Source organism: Petaurus breviceps, unplaced genomic scaffold, assembly GCF_028583685.1.
Source record: "Petaurus breviceps papuanus isolate PSGF00001 unplaced genomic scaffold, PetGlider_PUasm1.0 175, whole genome shotgun sequence".
Taxonomy (NCBI): Eukaryota; Metazoa; Chordata; class Mammalia; order Diprotodontia; family Petauridae; genus Petaurus; species Petaurus breviceps.
Window position 1 is genome coordinate 52,243,792 of NW_027185764.1, and position 22,628 is coordinate 52,266,419.

At 38.8% G+C, this 22,628-nt stretch overlaps 1 protein-coding gene across 5 annotated transcripts in view; it reads left to right on the forward strand.

Annotated features, from left to right (window-relative positions):
- Positions 1 to 22,628, forward strand: part of CAST (calpastatin) — a 127,761-nt gene that overhangs the window by 59,197 nt on the left and 45,936 nt on the right. For all 5 annotated transcript variants that reach the window (XM_069085152.1, XM_069085155.1, XM_069085150.1 and 2 more), the window contains 4 exons: positions 11,304 to 11,363; positions 17,011 to 17,052; positions 18,403 to 18,459; positions 18,580 to 18,696. In XM_069085152.1, coding sequence (XP_068941253.1) covers positions 11,304 to 11,363; positions 17,011 to 17,052; positions 18,403 to 18,459; positions 18,580 to 18,696 — 276 coding nt within the window. The remainder of the gene's footprint in view (positions 1 to 11,303; positions 11,364 to 17,010; positions 17,053 to 18,402; positions 18,460 to 18,579; positions 18,697 to 22,628) is intronic.

Genomic DNA, 22,628 nt, shown 5'->3' on the forward strand with positions numbered 1-22,628 from the left:
TTAAAGCAATTGGGGTTAAGTAACTTGCTCAAGGTTACAGGCCAGTTATTTCTGGGTGTGGCGCTAAGTATCTGAGCCCAGATTCGATCCCCCAGGTCATCCCGACACTGGGACCTGTGTTACCTGGCCGCCCCTAGAACCAATTTTTTAATAGACATAAATCAACCTGGGTGAGAGGCCAGGGATGGAGACAATAACTGAGGCCTTATTCCCATGGAAAATGGACAAGTGAAGTCATGGGCAGCTAGGTGTCAAAGTGAATAGCACCCCCCAGCCCAGAGTTAGGAAGACTCTTTTTCGTGAGTTCAAATCTAGCCTCAGACACTTACTAGTAGTGTGACCCTGGGAAAGTCACTTAATCCTGTTTGCCTCAGTTTCCTCATCTGTAAAGGGAGCTAGAGGAGGAAATGGCAAACCACAACAGTATCTTTGCCAAGAAAACTCCAAATAGGGTCACTAAGAGTTGAACACAACTGACCAGTGACAACAACAAGAAGTCATGAAGTTGGGTTAGCCATCTGAGGAAGAAAATTGTGTACATGAAGAAGAACAGGAGGTGTTTAAAGATCAAACCTTGTAGAAACAGAGTGGAAGGAGAAAAAATAGTAGTTGGAGGTTGTTAACAGAGTCGTTATAGTGTGGTCATAGACATCAAGAGAAAGGAGGAAGCGTTCCAAGATGAATCTGGGTCAGATGCTGCAGAGGAGCTATTGAATTGGGGAGATAGTGTGGCTCCGTGGAGAAAAGCCCTGTCTCTGAAGTCGAAGGACCCAGGTTCAAATCTAGTCTCTGATGTTTGCTACCTTGGATAAGTCACTTAACCTTCCAAGGCTTTCATTTCCTCATTTCTAAAATGAAGGAGCTGGTTTTTGATTTTCCTTCCAACTATAGATCTATAATCATCTATGTAAGGCAGTCACATTGGGTTTAGAATTACTTTCTTTTTGAATTTATAAGCCTTTTTGGCTTTACTTTAGAATACTTTGAATTTAAATAATAACAATAATAATGTTGGGCAATTATTTTTTTTAAATTCTTTTTAAAGTAAGTAACAGCCAGGCATATAAATCGATGATAGAAGTGGTAGGATGTTGGCAGACTTTCAGGATCTGGGTGGGAGTGAGAAGCCTGAGCTGTCCTGAAGAAAAGGCTGGGAGTGCAAGGGTGGTGCATCAATTTATCTCTGAGTCACTGGGTAAAGGAACTCTTGAGGAAATTACAAGAGGGAAATAAGGAAGCAAACTAGCTCGGAGAATCAAAACGAATTTTCTTGAGTGTAATAAAAGTTTTGGTTCTTGAAGAGACTTTGGTCCTCTGCAGCTCCTGCTGGTCACCCTGGGCCCTACTTATTCCCATCTGTTTTTGCCCACCCTTTTCAGTCTTCCGCTTTCTCCTTTCCTTCTCCTTTGCCCTCCAGCAGGACCAATTTAGGTGGAAAGCAAAATAATGCACTTTAAAAAAAAATAGAGAACAGTTAATTGTAAGGATGTGTGTTCTTTCTGTAAGTATGGGTATGGGTTAAGGGAAAGAAGGGAGGTCAATATAAGTTGGAGTAGCATAGGAAGGTGCCATATGCTCAGTAGGCACTTGGTAAATGTTTGAATTGAGGTGAGGTGAACTATAGGATAAGTGGGGAAGTATTTCAAGTGATAGTTGGCAACAGTACAAGACAAGCTTTCAAAGGGGCTGGAATAAGAATTTGCATTAGAGAGTGTTTGGAAGCTAAAGCTGGGTCCAGATTTTAGATGGCCTTGAAAGATAAGATGGGGGGTGGCTAGGTGGCACAGTGAATAGAGCACTGGCCCTGGAATCAGGAGGACCTGAGTTCAAAAATGGTCTCAAACACTTGTCATACGTACTAGCCGTGTGACCTTGGGCAAGTTCACTTAACCCCAATTGCCCTCCAGAAATAAAAATAAAAAAAATAAAAGATAAGATGGAGAAATTTGATTCGTAGGATTATAGATTCAAAGCTACAGTATAACTTCCTCATTTACAGGTGAAACTGATGACCAGAGAGGTTAAACAGAGGGTCACCCAGCTCAGTAGCATCTGAGGAAGGATTCGAACCTAAGTCTTCCATCTGCTATACCTCCATAAAATATATAAAAATGGCAAGAGAGAAATGACAGAATCAAAGCTATGTCTGACATACTAAGCTCTCTGAAAGCTAGTTTAGAGGAAGGCAAGATGACCTGGGGAGAGCAGCCAAAAGCCTGCCAATCTAATCTAGGCGGGAGGTGACCAGGACCTAGATCAGGGGTTGGGAACCTGCGGCATCAAGGTCACATGTAGCCCTCAGGTGTGACCTTTTGACTGAATCCAAATTTTACAGAACAAAACTAAAGTGATTTGTTCTGTGAAGTTTAGATTCAGCCAAAGGGCCTCACTTGAGGACCTAGGGGGCCACAGATGGCCTTGAGGCCATAGGTTTCCCACCCCTGACCTAGACCAAACTGGTGACATCAGGAATAGTTAAAGAACTATATTTGGTAATAAGAAAAGTAACCTAAAAATCCTTTAAAGCATAAATTTACCCGGCATATCTGGAGGTTTTTTTTGTTCATTTTGTTCTAATTCCTATTAAATTGAGATTGAGAGACTAAGGAATCTCCTCATTTGTTTTGAGGAGAGGGGTGATAAGTGATATGAGAAATATAAAAATGTCTTGTATTTTCAAGCAGAGGATTGACAGCTACTGGTCTCCCCCACACCACACACAGACACACACACACACACACACATACCTCACAACACTTTATTTTAATTCCCCATAAGGATCTATTTTAAATATATTTTCAAATATGTTTCAAAGACCTTTTGAAATATGTCCTGGTTTGGGGGGTTAGCTAGTTGGCACAGTGAATAGAGCAATGGCCCTGGAGACAGGAGGACCTGAGTTCAAATCTGGCCTCAGACACTTAACACAAAACTAGCCATGTGACCTTGGGCAAGTCACTTAACCCAATTGCCCTACCTTCCCCCCTCTAAAAAGCAAAAAAATAAAAATATGCAATTTCATGATTACTAAAAGGGAAGTTAATAATACTTTACACTCCTTGGAGGTTTATAAGGAAAGTTTTTTTTTATCTTAAAGAGCTATGCAAATGTGAGTTGTTAATGTTATTTCCCATTTATAAAAAAATAAAAATTTATAATCTTCCCTCATTTTAATTCCTCAAAATTAAATCATGAGAGTGTCAAGCATAAAGAATGGGTAAACTACCCATTCTTTATTTTGAATGTGTATTTTAACATGGTAGGGTGTGGCTTTTTGACCTTTTCCATAAGCTCTTTCTTCCAATTATAGGGTGAGAATTGTATGCTGTATTTAGAGATGACTTCATAGGGAGTAGCTGTGGGTACTTGTACATGTTATAGGAAGCAGGGATCCCAAACTTAGGGCTAGGAGGTTCATTAAAAGTCATTTAGCCCAATGCTTTTATTCTACAGATAAGGAAACTGAGGTCCAGGATGGTTAAAACGATGTGCCCAAAGTTACACCTGTGTGAACTTCGGAAAGTCAGTTAAACTTCATGAGCCTTGGTTTCCTCATCTGTGCAATGTGGTGGTTGGACTAGATGGTCTCTGAGGATACTCCCAGCTCTTTAGACCTGTGATCTTGTGTCTCAATACAGGCATCCAATAATATGGGCTCAGAAATGCCTAGGCAAGGCATGCCCTGCTTTTGAAGTCACTGCTTTAAGTTAGTGAGGCTCATCTAAATTCATTAATTCATTTAATAATTTATCAAGCCTTTACAAAGTACAACTTATTGTGCTAGAATATGGGAAAGAAGTAAGATTCTGGGAGAGAAATAAGACCAGGTCCCTGCCTGCTTGGCACTTTGCAGTCTATTAGGATGAAATGCGATGTATAAATCTGCAATTCTAGGCAGAAAATATCTAATAGCTATATAGTAATGAATGCAAAATGTAATAAAAGCATATGACAAGCATAAAGGGTTAGGTAAGGTAGGATGGAATGACCATTTATAATTTATGAGAGTGATGAATCAGGGAAGACTTCCTGAAAGAGGTGGCTCCATTTAAGTTTGAAGGATGACTAGAATTTCAAAGCATTCCAAGCATAAGAGACAGCATGAACAAAGTCAGGAAGGTGAGAGAACATGCTGGACATCTTAAAGTGACACTTAGATGTAAGCAATGTCCATTGATTCATGTCCCTTCTTCTCCTGTGTTATTGTGGTTCACATTTTATCATGAGAGGCAGTGTAAAATTAGCGGATAGAGTGCTGTGTGGTATTGAGATCTACATATTAGTTGTGTAACCATGGGTGGTAGGTCAAGGCTTCTGGTGGTACAGTGGACAGACTGGACCTGGAGTAGGAAAACCCGACTTCAGATCTGACACTGCTGACTGTGGACCCTGGACAAGTTACTAACCCGATGTTTGCCTCACTCTCCTCCACTGCAACATTGGGCAATAATAGCAGCTATCTCCAAGGGCAGTTGTGAGGAATAATTGAGATGATATTTGTAAGCAGCTTTAGCACAGTGCCTTGCACTTGCACTGAATAGGACTGTACAAATGCTTATTCCTTTCCCCACCCTTCCCTTTCTTAACTTCTTGGTGTATCAGTCACTTCTTTAAAATTATAAATTACAGACAATTGTTATCTATATCAGTTGGAGGCAGCTTCAATTTATGAAGTTCCCTTTGCTAAATAAGCCACAAGTTCAGGCTTCCTTCCCTCTCTCCCAAAAAAATAAAATCCTTTGTAGAGAACGAACCCAAAACTTTCCCTTAATTTTCCCCCCCAAATGCCTGTGTATTACTTGGGCTGCCCAGCCGTTGTTTCTCATCTCACTACATGACCAACATGTAGTCTCAGTAATGTCTTTTACTCATATACAACAGGCTATTGTTTTGTTTAACATGCTATAGCCAGTTTTGATCTATTGTGCACCTTTCCACTGACCTCTGATGTATTTGTCATTGTGATGTTTATTTACGATATTACCCAGTTAAGGTGGTTAAAATCAAAAGGGGAAGGTAAGATATTGTGGGAATTAGGAAGAACTTAGTTTCATTCATAATAATAATAATAATAGCTAGTATTTATATAGCACTTTAAGATTCACAAAGCACTTTTACAAATATTATCTCATTTTATTTTCACAACAACCCTGGGAAGAAGAGGTGGCGATAGATGCTATTATTATCCCCATTTTACAGATGAGGAAACTGAGACAGAAGTTAAGTGATTTTCCCAGGGTCATATAGCTAGTAAATGTGCAAGGCCAGACTTGGATTCAGGGTTTCCTGACTCTTACCCTAACCCTGAAGTTCTGCCTCCTGTGCCATTGAGCTCTCTCTGCATGGGAAGTATCGTGGTGGAGTAGAACGTGCCCAGGATAGGAGCCAGGAGACCTAAGTTCTATTATTATCACTACCATTAACCTGCTGTGGATGCTTTGGCAGGTAACCTAACCAATCCAGGACTCAGTTTTCTTATCTCTTCTCTGTCTGTTTAATAACTCTTCTTAGGCCACAAGATATATAAGGCAGCTTTCCTGCTAGGACACTCCTTAAAGAGTTGGGGGTGGGGAATTATTTCACTTTGGCCAATGATCCAGCTTTGCCGGTGGCTAGTGGCCAAGCAAATGCATATCAAAGGACACCTTATGGACATTCTCTGCCATCAGTGACAGCTCCCGTTTCCTGGCAGCTTGGAATTTGAAGACAACCACTAGCCGAAGGCAATCTCCGTAATGGTTTAGGGAGATGGAGTGATTGAAAAGAGATTTCAGTGAGCCTGCTGCCTGAATCAGTAGAGATAATAGGCAGCTCTTTTTATTAGTAATGCTCTTTTTTTTATTATTGTTGTTGGAATAAATACTGAGGCTGGTTGCCTTTTCCTGTTGTTTAAGTGAATAAATCTGTAGGGCCCGTTTCTTTCGATCTCTGAATTTTCCTTTCACTTTAAGGGTTAGAAGGGGAGCATCCCTTGCCTATATCTGAAATACCAATAATTAGTCAATCAATAAACATTTATTAAGTGCCTGCTATGCTAGTCACAAGGCATACAAAAACATAAATGCAATAGTTGCTGCCTTCAATAAATTTAAATTATATAGGGGGAACAACCTGTACGCATGTGAGTATATACAAAACATACACACACACACACACAGTAATTCTGGAGGCATGTAGCACCATCTGCCTGACCTCTAGTGAGGGGACTGGAGAGACAAGTGTTTCAGTTTAATCTCTCTCAAATCTCTGGTCTTCTCACAGAGTGACATGTAGAGAGATGCCAAACATGTAGCTGATGGTGATTTTTAGGTCTGTTCCTACTCCCCCAAGGGAGTGGAAGAAGCACTGAACTTTGAGTCAGAAGACCTAGGTTTGAATGGAGTCCTATTTTTTTTTTTCTATACAACCATGAACAAATCATTTAATTTCTTTAAGCCTCGATTTACTTATCTGTAAAATGGGGATGACAGAACTTGTGCTGCTTACCTGACAAGGGTTGTAAGATAAGGACTTTGTAAAGTCTTTTTTTTTTGACTGAGTCTCCCCAACTTTTCTAGGCTTAAAATGTAAGGACCTCATCCTGTTACTGATTGGCCCCTGAGCCAATCAGCCAATTAGGGTCAATTAGCCCCTGAGGCAGTTAGGTTGTGCAGTGGACCTAGCTCTGGGCCTGGAGTCAGGAAGACCTGAATCTAACCTCAGACACTTCAGTTTTCTCATCTGTGAAATGGGAATCATAATAACACTGACCTCCCAAGATTGTTGTGAGGACCCAATAAGATAATAATTGTAAAGCACTTGGCACAGTCCTGTCCTGTCACACAGTAATCGCTATATGAGTCTTAGCTATCATCTTCATTATCAATTATTAGCTTTGACCTGCTCCACTTCTAGCATAGGACAGTTGGACCCTCCATGGGCAACCTGATGTTCCTGCCCCAATCCTGCCAGTTCAATGAATCAATGTCAGACTTAGTGCAGAAACCTGCTTGGCGCGGCCTACCGCAGTTCAGAACTCCTGAGCTCGAGAGATCCGCCAACTTTAGCCTCCCAAGAAACTGAGATTCCAGGTGTATGCCATTACACCCATCTGCTTTGCAAATATTAAAGAATGTCAATTCCTGCTGGTAGTTGCTGACCTGGGACAGAGCCAAGATGGTGGAATAAAGTCAGGGACTTACCTGAGTTCTCCCAAATTCTCACCTCAAAATGAATTCTGCAGTATCAGAACCAACAAAAAGATGGAGTGAAACAGCTTTCCAGCCCAAGACAACTTAAGTCAGTAGAAAGGTCTGCCTCACTGGGGTGAGAGGGCAGGTCACACCCTGGCCAGCCAGCAGGAGGCCTTGGGGCCACTGAAGCTTCTGGAGCTCTTGGCCCACAGATGGTAAGGGAGTCAGATAGCTGGTTAGAAGGAGATTACAGAGGACTCTTTGCTGGCACTGGGAGCAGGACCCTGTTGCATTGCCATACAAGGTTCCATGTTGCAATCCCAGGATCTCTCATCATAGTTCTAGGGCAGAAAAAGTGATTCTGGCCACTCGCAGATCAGAGCACAGGTCAACTGAGCAAGGACCACACCCCTCTTTAGATATTACTACCTTGGAAGAACTGAGAACTTAATGGCCCCCCGAAACTAGCTTGGAAAACAAAAAACCTGAAGCTTCAGATAGTGCCTTCTCAATCTGAGAGCACAACTTTAACATAATGTTAAAAGTAAAAAAGGATGGGAAAATGAGCAAACAACAAAAGCAAAAAAGAACCTGACCTTAGAAGTTACTGTGGTGACAGGGAAGATCAAAACACAAACTCAGAAGGCAATGAAATCAAAACAGCTGCATGCAGAACCTCAAAGAAAAGTGTAAATTGATCTCAGGCCCAAAAATAACTCCTAGAAGTGCTCAAAAAGGATTTGAAAAGTCAAATAAGAGGTAGAGAAAAATGGGAAAAGAAATGTGAATGATGCAGAATAATCATGAAGAATATAGTCAACAGCTTGGTAAAGTAGGTACAAAAAATACTGATGAAAATAACACCTTACATAAATAAGCAAAATGATAAGAGGCATAAAAATCTACTGAAGAGAAGAACTCTTTAAAAAGAAAAATGAAAAAAAAAAAGTTGTACAAAAATTCATTGAAGAAAAGAACTCCTTAAAAAGTAGAATTGGCCAAATCGGGGGAAAAGGAATAAAAGCTCACTGAAGAAAATTATTTCTCAAAAATTAGAATTGGACAACTAGAAACTAACGGCTCCATGAGACAACCAAAAGAATGAAAAAAAAAAGATTTGAAATGTCTCATTGGAAAAACAACTGAACTGGAAAAATAGATCAAGGAGAGATAATTTAAGAATTACTGGACTATCTGAAAGCCGTGATTAAAAAAAAAAAAAGGCCAGACATCATTTTTCAAGAAATTGTCAAGGAAAACTGATATCCTATAATCAGAGGGTAAGATAGAAATTGAAAGAATCTACCAATAACCTCCTGGAAGATATCTTAAAATGAAAACCCCAGGAATATTAAATTCCAGACCTCCCAGATCAAGGAGAAAATATTGCAAGCAGCCAGAAAGAAATAATTCGATATCTTGGAGTCACAGTCAGGATAACATAAGATTTAGAAGCTTCTACATTAAAAGATCTGAGAAATCCCAAACCATCAGCAAGCATTATCTGTGATGGTGATAAGCATGAAGCATTCCCAGTAAGATCAGTGATGAGGCAAAGATTCCCATTATCATCACTATTGTTCAGTATTGTACATAAATGCTAACTTTAGCCATAAAAGAAGAAAAAGGAATTGAAAGAATTAGAGTAGGCAATGAGGAAACAAAATGATCAATTTTTGCAGACTATATGATGGTATACTTAGAGAATCAACTAAATCAACTTATAATCAACTAAAAAACTAACTGAAATAATAAACAACTTCGAAGTTACAGGACATCAAATAAACCTACATAAGTCATCAGTATATATACGCTTTTGTGTGTGTGTGTGTGTGTGTGTGTATCCAACAAAGTCCAGCAGGAAGAGATAGAAAAAAACCCATTTAAAATAATTGCAAACAATATAAAATACATCTTAGTCCACTTGCCAAGACAAACTCAGGAACTATATGAACATGATTACAAAACATTTTTCACACAGATGAAGTCATATCCAAACAACTGGAAAAAATATTAATTGCTCATGGGTAGGCTGAGTCAACATAATAAAAATGATAATTGTGCCTAAATTAATTTACTTTTTCCATGCCATACCAAATTACCAAAAAAAAAATTTATAGAACTAGAAAAAATAATAGCAAAATTCATCTGGAAGAAGAAAAGGTCAAGAATATCAAAGGAATCAATGAAAAAAAAAGAAGTGAAGAAAGGTGGCTAGCTGTACCGGATCTCAAATTGTATTATAAAGTGGTAATCATCAATACGATTTGGCACTGGATCAGAAATAGAGTAGTGGATCAGTAGAATAGATTATTTAAACAATACACAGTAGTAAGTGCCAATAGTAATCTAGTGTTTGATAAATGCAAAGATCCAAGCTTTTAGGACAGGAACTCAACATTCAACAAAAACTACTAGGAAAACTGGAAAACAGTTTGGCAGAAACTAGGTATAAATGAACATTTCACACTGCATGCCAAGATAGGGTCAAAATGGATACATGATTTAGATATAAAGAGTGATGTCATAAGCAAATTAGGGGAGCATGGAATAGTTTACCTGTCAGATTTGTGGATAAGGGAAGAATTTATGACCAAACAAGAGATAGAGAACATTAAAAGGTATAAAATGGATAATTTTGATTACATTAAATTTAAAAGTTTTTACACAAACAAAACCAATGCAGCCAAGATTAGAAGGAAAGAAGAAAACTAAGAAAAAAATTTTACAGCAAGTGTTTCTGATAAAGGTCTCATTTCTCAAATATATGGAGAACTGAGTCACATTTATAAAACTGCAAGTCATTCCCTAATTGATAAATGGTCAAAGGCTATGAACAGGTAGTTTTCAGAAGAAGGAATCAAAACTATCTATAGAAGGGCGGCCAGGTAGCACAGTGAGTAAGAGCACCAGCCCCAGAGTCGGGATGGCCTGGGATCGAATCCAGGCTCAGACACTTAGCACCTACACAGAAACAGATGTCCGTGTAACCTTGAGCAAGTTACTTAACCCCAATTGCTTTAAAAAAAAAAAAACCTGTCTATAGACATATGAAAAAAATGCTCTAAATCACTATTGATTTGAGAAATACAAATTAAAACAACTTTTAAGTATCACCTCACACCTATCAGATTGGTTAATATTACAGAAAAGGGAAATGACAAATGTTGGAGGGGATGTGGGAAAATTGGTGGAGTAGAGAACTGATCCAACCATTCTGGAAAATAATTCTGAACTATGCCCAACTATGCCAGTCTATGAAGCTGTGTTTACCCTTTGACCCAACAATGCCGCTACTAGGTCTGTATCCCAAAGAGATTTAAAAGAAAGAAAGGAAAAGAAAAAGGACCTGTATATACAAAAATATTTATAACAGCTTTTTTTTGTGGTGGCAAAAAATTAGAAACCGCAGGGATGTCCATCAGTTGGGGAATGTCTGAACAAGTTGCGGTATGTGATTGTGATGAAATACCATTGTTCTGTAAGAAATGATGAACAAGATGTTTTCAGAAAAACCTGGATAGACTTACATAAACTGATATAAAGTAAAGTGAGCAGAACCAGGAACATAGTGCACACAGTAACAGCAATATTGTACAATGATCGACTGTGAATGCTTTAGTTATTCTCAGCAATGCAGTGATCTAAGACATTTCCAAAGGACTCATGATAAAAAATGCTTTCTATCTCCAGAGTAAGAACTGGTGGAGTCTGAATGCAGATCGAAGCATACTTTTAAATATGTCTTTATTATTTGGGGGGGGGTGATGTTTGGTCTGTGTTTTCTTTCACAACATGACTAATTTGCAAATATGTTATTCATGACTACACATTTGTAACCTATATCAAATTGCTTGCCTTCTCAATGAGATGGGAGGGATGAGAAAGGAAAGAACCTGACACTCAAAATTAAAAAAAAAAGAATGTTAAAAATTTTACATGTAATCAAAAAAAATTTTTTGAAATTTTTGTTTTAATTGCTGAGCTACTGTGGACACTGATATTCCATGTCCTATGAGGCTAATTACAAAAAAAAAAAAATAGGATATGATTCTGAAGGAAATGAGGGAAAATATGGGGTTTAATTGGAGAAAAAAAAAGCATTGGTCATGTTATTCCTTTTCTTTCCAGGAATCAACTTCCTTTCCTGCTTCAACCAGTACTCTCAGTATGGATCCTACAGAAGCCAAGGTATGTGACAGCCTTTGGAAATTAATCTACTTTAACTTGGTTTAAACTTTTGTGCATGTGTTTGGAAAAGTATGGAATGATAATTCCTATCAAATGGTTTTATATTTCTTTGTGTAATTAGACAACTCGAGTTATAGGAACCACTTCCTGATTCACAGGTACCTTTTGGAATCCAGCTTTTCCTTATATCAGAATAAAGAGTCAAACATCAGTTATCTAATCACACACTGTATAACCGACCCTAACAGCACTCCTGAACAGAGGCTAAACCATATTAAAATGTAATTGGGAAATATATAACAAAATGAATGAAAATACAAGAAAACATAGATAACATTGCATTTGAAAACTAAGTCGATATTCAGGTCTCAGGGATCCTTGCGTGTGGAGAAGAGGCCCCTCTGTTTCTACCTGCCTCTGACACCACCATAATCTAGTCTTCTGATTGTTGTTCAGTTCACTTGTGTCCAACTCATAATGATCCCGTGGATCTCCTGCCCACGGGGTTTTCTTGGCAAAGATACTGGAGTAGCTTGCCATTTCCTCCTCCGGGGGATTAAGGCAAATAGAGGTTAAGTGATTAGCCCAAGGTCAGTCACACAGCTAGTAAATGTCTGAGGACAGATTTGAACTCAGGTCTTCTTGACTCTTGGCCCAGAGCTCTATCCACTGAACTACCTAGTGCCTCTAAAGTCCCGTAGTCTCTATAAATTTCTATTAAAACAGGAGTTTGTGAGTCATGATGGCCCCTTGGATTTTAAATTTCTTATCTCACTCCTGAGGGAGTTTCAAGATAGCAGATAGACAGATGAAATATTTTGTGATTTCTCCAGCAGTCTCATCAGGTGCCTAGTATATTGGAAGGGAAATGAATATAGAATTTCTTAAAAGATGATTCGTTATTCTCTGTCCATTAAATTTAACCAAACATGTCCAGATATGCATTTCATGTACACAGAATGAATTCAAGCAGATGATTGCTTATTTTTACTTTCTGAAGTTTCCCCTGGAAACTTCCCCTTCTTCCTCTCCTTTTCCTCTCTCTCTCCTTCTCTATATGCATGTGTATGATACGTTTATTGTATATCTCTTTTATATATATATATATATATATATATGTATGTGTGTGTGTGTGTGTGTGTATTCTGTTTTATTCTGAGAATCAAAGCTGAGGATTTCTTAGGCTGCAGGGCTTTGAGCTCCTACCATATCAGGATTTGTTGGTTGAAGATTGAAAGACCTTGGGTTGTTTAGCGTGGAGAAGAAAACACTTAGGTAGGCCATAATACATCTCTGCAAAAGATGTCACTAGGAAGGTAATTCATAATTGTTCCACAGAGCAGGAAGTAAGAACGATGACTGGCATTTACAAAGAGAAAAATGTGGCCTTGAGGTAGGAAGTACTTCCCCCAAGTTATAGCTTTCGACAAGTTGGGTTGCATTTTTATATAGTGGATTCTTCCTCACTCTGGAGTTCTTAGCTCAACTCAGTAAACCTAAAGTACTTATATATGAAAGCAGCTATGCTAACTGGGGACTTAAGATACAAAATCCTAGCAGCCCAGGTTTCCAAGGAACTTCTATTCCATTGAAAGAATGTACATGGATAAATCAATACAAAGTGAGCAACCTAATGAATTAAGAGCTGACCCATCTTGCTATATACTGATTCTTTTTTTAGCTAGTTGCCTGATTTTCGTTAGCTACATATACTCTGTCTTTCAAGCCCTGGACATATGACTTGTACTGCTTCCCTTCCCTCATCCCCCACGTCCCCACATGACCCTGCTTCTGCAGCCAGTGTCAGCAGTCACTTTAGCCACCAAACAGGCTAAGGAAAAACCATGAGCAGTATTGGCAGGCCTAAGGTGTAGACCTTGGATGAAAAGAGAGGATCAGAAAAAGTAAAGAAAGAATGAGGAGAAAGGAGGGGAAAATAGGTATGTGGGACAGAATGCAGTCAACAGCTGGCTCATTCCTGATCATTGACACCCTTGCCATTGGCTTCCCACCATTGCTAGAGGGTTCAAATTACATAAACCCTAATTACTAATTTTCTTCTTCATATGCATCAGGTTCCTCTCAGCTTTCTCAGAGCAGTTTCATGAGAATTGACGACCATGTGGTCTCCAAACTAATTTTTTTTCCAGAAAAGCTTCCTTTTGTGAAGTTGAATTATGCCAGAGCCTATCTTTTTATTTAGGCACACTTTTATGGTGACAGTAAGCCCAAGTAAGGGCAACTAGGTGGCACAGTGGATAGTGTGTCAGGCCTGGAGACAGGAAAACTCATGTTCCTGAGTTTAGATCTGGCCCCAGACACTTAGTAGCTGTGACGTGGGCAGGTCACTTAACCCTGTTTGCCTCAGTTTCCTCATCTGTAAAATGAACTGAAGAAGGAAATGCTAAGCCATCCTAGTAACTTTGCCAATAAAACCCCAAATGAAGTCATGATGAGTCAGACACAACTGAAATGACTGAAGAACAACATAAAAAGCCCATGTAAGATCATGACTACAAGTCATTACTTTTGTTATTATTACTTTATTTTACAAACAGTGCTTATTGAAGTCTCTCCTATTAAATAGTGATCATAGGATCATAGATTAAGAGCTAGAAGCAGGTGCTGGGGCCAGGTCACATACTAGCTCAGAAGAACCTGTTGTTAAATGTTTAGTGTGAGCCTTTACACCTTGGCTAAAAATCAGGCCTTGATTTATTGTTTTGATGATTATCTAGACTTAAGTTATGGAGAAAATGTTAATAATTAAAATTAAATCTAAAGGTGCTTTTTTTCTTGGAGAGCCCATTGTTAAACCTGTATTAGCACACTTCTGGCTGGAAGAGATTTTGTTATTGTTCAGTCATTTAGTCGTGCCTAACTCTTCAGGACACCATGGACTTATCCATGGGATTTTCTTGGCAAAGATACTGGACTGGTTTACCATTTCCTTCTCCAGTATGTTCTCATTTTACAAATGAAGAATTAAGGCAAACAGAGTTAAGTGACTTGTCCAGGGTCACACATCTAGTAAGTGTCTGAGCCTGGATTTGAGCTCAGATCTTCCTGACCCTAGGCCTGGTGTTCTATCCACCACAACACCTTGGATGTCATCTAATTCAATTCACTGATTTTATAGATAAGGAAATGGAGGTGCAGCAAAGTGAATTGCCAAAGGTTACAGAGCTAATAAATGTCAGATAATGATTACAGATTAATATGTGCATTTCACAAATATAAGGCTGTACTAGTAGCCAGTCATAATTTTTGTTGGCACAGTTTATCATGCAAAGAAATCTGCTTGAGTATTAATTAGATGTCTTTTTATAGTATTTTGCCAACATATAATTCATTGCAACAAGCGTTTTTAAATGTTTACAATGTATAGTGCCTGGCACACAGTGGGTTCTCAAAAAATGTGTATTGAATAGAAATGTACACTGTCAAAGAACTACAACATTGAGTTAAACTTGGTTTATTTCATTCCTAAACCAAAAAAAAAAACCCCCAATAAATTATGCCTGCAAAAAACAAAATAAAGGCAGTGGCATGAAGAAGAAATCATTACTGAATGTGCTGTCTGAGTGGATCCAAAGTACAGACTTTTTTCTGTTTTCTTTAAAATGTGCCTTTGAACATGGAATATTTTGTTGTTGTTGTTGTTGCCTCCCCTGGAGAAACAATCCCTCTGTACCAAGGCTTTGGTATGCTGAGTGATTCATCACTATGCAAGTGATTGGGCCTCTCAATTATGGTGTCAGACAAAATGTCCTATTGTGCTGTGTTCTAGGTAGAGGATAAGCTATAAAAATAAGAAAAGGTAGTGCTTTGGTGTAGAACATTTCAACATCTGGCTTCTTAAAACAATAAGCATACAGTCAGCAGTAGTGACAGATGGGAAGGGCAGTTATAAACTCCAAAATATTTAATCTTCTACAACGAAAATTTCATGAGGAGAGAAAGCACATCTTGACCAAACTTCCAATCTCGTATAATACATATCAGTAAACATTTATTTCATTGCTGTTCTTGTCAGTCAGCCATTTCAGTCATGTCTGACTCTTTGTGATCCCATTTGGGGGTTTCTTGGAAAAGATACTAGAGTGGTTTGCCATTTCCTACTCCAGCTTATTTTACAGATGAGGAAACTGAGGCAAGTGGGTCAAGGGGTTGCTTAACCCTTAAGGGATTAAGGCAAGGGTTAAGTGACTTGCTCAGTGTCACACAGCTGGTCAGTGTCTGAGGCCAGATTTAAGCTCAGGTTTTCTTGACTCCAGGCCTGGGGCTCTATCGACTGCACCACCTAGCTGTCCTGGTCACCTGAATGACTGCATAACAAATGTTCAAAAATAACTGAGCCTCTCTGAGCTTCTAGCAATTCCTTAAATCCCAACTAAAAGTGCATTGCCATATGTTTTAGTAGAGAGAATTTACAAACTTTAAAATAAAGTACATTAAGATTGTATTGATAGAAACTTGGAACACTATTGAAGGTAGCCCCTATAGATTTGTTGATAACCACATACTTAATACTTGGAATCATACGTATAAACAATATCCATGAAGCAGCTACACAAAAGTAGAGATTATTTCTCCAGTGAAGAAATCGACTAAGTTTGCAGTTAGCAAAAAGTTAAGGGGTCTTCTGAAATTTTTGCTAGAGTTATTTGATTTTAAATTAAGTTCACTTTTGGAGTACATATGGTATATATTTATGCATATATGCATATATGTATGCATATATAAATATTTATATGTATGCATGTAAACATATTAATCTATATAGAGAAAGAGAACCATGAAAGTTTTTTTTTTTTACCTTTTCTATATTTAAAGCATTTGACTGTTTGATTAAACTTTAGCTTTTTTTGAAGCCCTGATAAATGTGTGTTGTAACATCAGGCTACTCCAATCAAACAGACCAAAGGAATGCATTATCATGACAAGAAAAGGAAAAATCCCCAGGTGACATGCGGCTCATCTTATTTCTGTGTCTCTGTGAGTCTGTGACACCATGGGCACAGTTTACTAATGGTCACTTCACCTGCTCAGCACATGCTATTAATATTAATATTTTAAGATCACCATTTTAGTAAAGAACTAGGCACCAGCCTGCAATTTCTCTTTGGCATCAGAAACATTTTGCCACTGAAGTTAACTTCTCCTACTTTCACTATTCTATCACACATTTCATGATTTTAAACCATCAGCTAAAATTCAAGGTGAGTATGTTGTACACAGATCAAAAAACCAGTTTTGCTTCAATGGCAGCAGAATACATAGAAGCACCCTTGACCTGGAAGGTTGGGAACTGTGGTTGGCTATTTACTTATTACCCACCAATGACATTTGATAACAATGAGCACAGTGATAATGTGACACAAGACATTTGAAGAACTCTTAAGAATCCTTGAAATGTGTAGGGGGAAAAAATGTAGATTGTAAAGTATCACTTGGAAAAGCGAAGGAGGAAAATTAGAGTTTTAAATACAATTTTTATGACTTCAATAAATGTTATTTTTAGAAGTTAGAGAGATAGTACTGTTTCTGTCTTCTTGCTCTTTTATGTACCATTCTCTGAGGTGGGGGGGATGCCGGTCTTTATAAACTTGTAAAATTACTTGTTTGTGTTTATTTCTGACATTAGGCTAAAAAAACAGAAACTGAAGAAAAATCACAGTCCACCAAGGTATGAAGTTTATTTTTTTTTATGTTGTCCCATTCTTCTTATTACAAAGAATTGTAGATGGCAAAATAGTGAGTAGTAAAAAGAGTATGGAGCCAGAGATCCAAAGATGGGGTTTGCCATTCATCTCCACTACTTGCTAGCTATGTGCTTTTGGGCAATTAAGTTTACCTCTCTAGGCCTGGGTGTCCTCATCTATAGAATGAGGTAGTTAGACTAGATGATTTCTGAAGTCCCTTGCAACTCTAATATTCTGTAAGTAATTGAGCTGTATTACTATTTTGTATATACCTATTGTGTGGAGAAGCACTTGAAGCCTTGGCACTGAAACATATTGTGTGACCTTGGGCAAGTCACTTACCTCTCAGTGACCTAGATAGCTCTTTGACTGTAAGTTGCAGAAAGGTGACCAGTTTCAGAGAATGTGCCAACCTGAGATGGTAGGGAGAGAATCCTCTGCTTGTACTTGCCTATGTTAGTGAATCTCAAGTCCAGTCCTTACTCTTTAAAGTATAACTCTTGCTAAAATGAAAATGTGATGTCTCATAATAGAAAATTAAACATAAGGAATAGCAGTTTATTGTATTGAAATCCAACTTTTAGGCTTTGGGTGTGTAGTTTTAAGAGGAAAACAAGGTGAGAGGATAAAACATGGGAAAGGGGCAGAAAGACAAATATCAGAGAATAGAATTGAAGAATGAATTGACTCTTTGGGTAAAGCACCTCTTTTACTTTAAGCAGGAGAGAATATTCCAGCAAAGCAATCCAGATTGGTCTGGATTGGTTAGTGGAGGTGAATCCCTAGGAATTAAACTTTTTTTTGTTGTATCACCAGTTATCAATCAGGTAATCAAGTCTGATCTATCAAAATGCATTATGAGACCTAGGAAGGAGAGGAGGGATTTTTAGCCTCATTCCCTGAAGTTTCAGAAATTCTTTCCTATGGACTTGCAAGTGGATGACATCACCAGTTCCCACCCATCTCCGCCCCCCCCCATCCATATGTCTGCAGAAGTGAAAGACAAACCATCACCTAAATAGTTACAACAACATGCTAACTAATGTGATGGTTTAGAAATGGATTTCTTTCTTTATTTTTCATGGACTCTTGGCATTCTGCAAACTGGCCACATTATAGGCGTATTGTTTGAAATAAGTATTGACCCCAAAACATGCAACTGCCTTTTTAAAGTCACCTGGTAGGACCTGAACATTTTAATGATGTTTTTCCCAAGAGAAACTGAATGCTTGGATCTAGCCCTTTGTTTTCTTGCCACCTCAATGGCTTGAAACCACTGTTTCCTTGCACATGGGCTTCAGTTAAATGTTTTCTGTACCTCTTGAAATTGTCAGGCTGCTGAGCCTCGTGGGAAAGATGCTCATGAAGAAACGTCAAAGGAGGACAAAAAGGTGGGTACCCACAGTTTGGTTTTGCTCTTGTGTGTCTCCCTTGACCCACTCGGAGGAATCCATCAGTCTTGTCATTTAAAATATGTTATCTTGATAATACATCTGTTTCTATGCTCGTAGCAAAAAAGCCCCTCCAAGCAGCTGTTGGTCACAGAAACGAAGGATTCTCTTGATGGAAAAGAGACCCTCAAGCCCTCTGACCAGCCAACAGCAGGAAAACCAACAGAAAGCCCCCAGGTAAAACCAGTTGGATAGAAAATTCTGAAGTGTGTCTGGGAAAGAGAAGACTCACCGTACATCCACACAGAGGGGCAGAGCTTTTCAGTCAGTCTGTCTGCCGTATTGGGTATGGTGAGCCCTCAGGTGCTTTGCCCTTTTCTGGGGTGACTTAGTTGGGGCACTTGGTACCTCCAATAGGTCCTGCCCAGGAGTACAGAGGTAACAAATAGGCCAAGGGGTACTTCCTCCAAATTTTTTCTAATCCTGAGACATGACCAAGGTGACTTTACTATAGAGTCAGGTGTAGATGTGAGAGAACAAATCTACAAAGTAAGAATCTAAACAGGTTCATGGTAACAATCTAGTAAATACATACTTTGAGGCAGCTAGATGGCTCATTGGAGAGAACGCTGGGCCTAGAATCAGGAAGACCCAAGTTCAAATCAGATCTCAGACACTCAGCTGTGTGACCCTAGGGAAGTCACTTAACCTCTGTTTGCCTTAATCTGATGGAGAAGGAAAGGGCAAACTATTCCAGTATCTTTATCAAGAAAACCCCATACAGGGTCATGAAGAATCTGACAGGACTGTACAACAGACACATACTTTTCCTTTTTCTTTTTCTTCCTCTAATCCCAATGTCCAGGCCTATTTTAAAATCAAAGACATCAAAAAGTCTCAAAGATCTTTTTATCAAAGGAACCTCAGAGGCCATTGAATCCAACTGCCTCATTCTACAGATGAGGAAACTGAGGCAGAGATTAAATTACTTTCTCAGACTCACAAAGATAGTATCTATGTCAGGATTTTAACTCAGATATTCCTGACTCCAAATCAGTGCCTACTATACCTTGCTGAGTTTTAAGTCTTGTTGCAAAAGAAATAGGAAAATGAGCTGATAGGTTATACAAGCATATAAATAAATGTTGAAATGCTACAAAGTAGGAAAAACATCATTTAGATAACTTTTTTTTGCTTAAGAGCTCTTTTTTTTTTTTGCTTAAGCAGGGACTTTTCTTCTTCATCTGCTTGATACAGGGTGTCCCCAAAGTCTGAGTTCAGTTTTAAACTTTAGTAGCTTAAAGCTAAACTGAAACTTAAGATCCAAGGCAGTAAAATTTAAAAATGAACTAAGCCTTTGAGGGCAGCCTGTATCGTGGCTGGTGCTAGCACTGTGTGCACATGTGAACTTTAATTGTTATTTGATAATACCAGTGACAGTGAGTTAAGGGCTAGGGGTGAGATTTAATTCAACATACATGTATTAAGCATCTGTTATTCATTGGCCTCCGTAGAGATGAAATTGGAGTACCTTCCTGTCTACAAGAAGCATGTAGTCATAGTAAAGAAGTTCAGGCTTACCTAAATGGTCCCTGGGTGATAAGGCTGCCAGAAAGCATTCTGTTAACATTGAAGCATGATGTTAATGGGAGCGCATTGTTGTTGTCCAGTCATTTTTCAATCGCATTCAGTTCTTCATGACCTCGTTTAGGGTTTTCTTGGCAAAGATATTAGAGAGGTTTGCTATTTCCTTCTCCAGATCATTTTACAGCTGAAGAAACTGAGGCTAACAGGGTTAAGTGACTTGCCCAGGGTCACACAGCTAGTAAATATCCAAAGTCAGATTTGAACTCAGGAACATGGGTTTTCCTGACTCTAGACGCAGAGCTCTATCCACCATGCCACCTAGCTGCCTCCCCTAAATGGGAGTTATTTGTTGCTGTTAGATATATTTCAAAATAAGTGCTATCAGAGATTTGAGAAGAGAGCTCCATAGGCCTTAAGGAAGGCAAAACTCAATAGGCAAAAGTAGTGATGGGTTCAAAGGAAAGGAAGACTATCCCAGGCCTAGCAAGAAAGCAATTTTAAATGTATGGAAATAAAAGAAGGCAGGAGAAAACAAGGCAACAGAGAGTATCTAGTTTAGTTGGAATATAAATTTCTGAAGAGAAATACTGGAATAAGGCTAGGAAAGATAGGTTAGAGGCAAATTTCAAAGGGCCTTGAGTTGTAGATCTGAAGGGTTTTATTACTTCTACTTGGTATCCTTTGAGGAGCCACCAGCCTCCTTGGGTGCTTTAGGAAGATGACATTGGTAGCTATGAGAAGTACATAAAGAAGAAAGAAACTAGAGGGAGCAAGATCAGTTAGAACTTTTATATTAGTCTCGTGAAGAGATGGCTAGGTCCTGAACTGCAGTGGTAACCATGGCAGTGAAGAGGAGGTGACTGATCTAAGAGATTCATGGATCAAGAAGAAGGAATGAGAAGTTGAATGTGCTTTGAAACCCTCCTGGGTTGAAACAGCTGCCAGTCTCAGAATACATCATTTGCAGATGTGCAGTCTTTTAAAATTTTTATCTTAACATTCGGACTAAGTCACCTAGCAAGTCTCTGGCTAGTGCTGTGATTGACCACTGTAGTGGGTTCTGTAGTTGCAACATCTGGCAAACTCTATTATGAAGTCAATAAGCACTTATTGTTAACATAGTCACTGTGAGCCTGTGTGTATCACATCTGTTTTCCAGATATTAATATCTAATTCTTCTATCACCCACTTCTGTGCTTCATGCTTAACTATCTCTCTTCAAGGTAACTTTAGAGGGACTTATCAAATATTATCCCATTCAGATAACTTGAGGTCAAAATTAAAATTTCATTCTGTAAAGCCAAATGGATGTTTACTTTTCTTTATAGAACTTTCACATCACCTAAATGCAATGCACTTAAATGCATCTTTTTTTATTGTAAAGCAAAGCTGAGATGTATGTAAAACTTTTAGTTCAGTTTTCAACAGTCATTGAACTTTGCAGAAAAAGTCAGAATCTAGAGAGATCTAAACAGTTTAGGACAGTGAACCAAAAAGAGATGAAATTTAATAGATATAAATGTGAAATCCTATACTTAAATTTAAAAATCAATTTTAGAAGTGCAGGATGACAATGGCAGTTTTTTCTCAGTTTCTATAACAAAGAGACCTGCGTGTCTTAATGGACTGACTAAAATCTGAATTTGAATCAATAATATGACATGACAGCCATAAAAGCCAATGTTGTTCTAGGCTACCTTGAGGCACACAATGTAAGGGAGGGCAAGACTCTGCCATATTCTGCCCTGGTTAGACCACATCTTATGTTCAGTTCTAGGCATCACATATTCAGAAAAATATAGATAATCTGGACCATGCTCAAAAGAGGGTGAGCAGGAGTATAAGAAGACTGGAGAAAATGCTATGTAATAATAAGTTGAAAAACTGAGGATCTTTAGCCTGAGTAAGAAAATTCTAAAGAGAGGAGGGACTTGGGGCGGCCAGGTAGCACAGCGAGTAAGAGCACCGGCTCCAGTGTCAGGATGACCTGGAGATCAAATTCCGGGCTCAGACACTTAGCACCCACCCAGAAACACTTGGCCGTGTAACCTTGAGCAAGTTACTTAACCCCAATTGCATAGGGGTGGCCAGGTGGCTCAGCGAGTAAGAGCACCGGCTCCAGTGTTGGGATGACCTGGAGATCGAATCCCGGGCTCAGACACTCAGCACCACACCAAGAAATAACTGGCTGTGTAACCTTGAGCAAGTTACTTAATCCCGATTGCTTAAAAAAGAGAGGGGGGGGGGGAACTGACAGCTATCTTCAAGCATTTATGGGGTTCTCATTGGGAAAAGGGAAAACTTGTTCTACTTAAAAGGAAAAATTAAAAGTAATCAGTAGAAGCTGCCAAGAGTTCTGGGAGTTTTGTTTTTGTTTTTTCTTTATGTAAGGAAAGATTTCCTAACAGAGCCATCCAGAAGCTGACTGCCTTCAGAAGTAGTGGTTTCCTCTTCACTAGAGGCCTTCAAGTAGACACTTGACTCCTTTGTTGGGGCTGCTATAGAGAGGACTCTTAGGCAGATACAAGATGGATTTTTGATCATATGAATTATAGTATCTACAGGAGTGTAGACAGAATGTT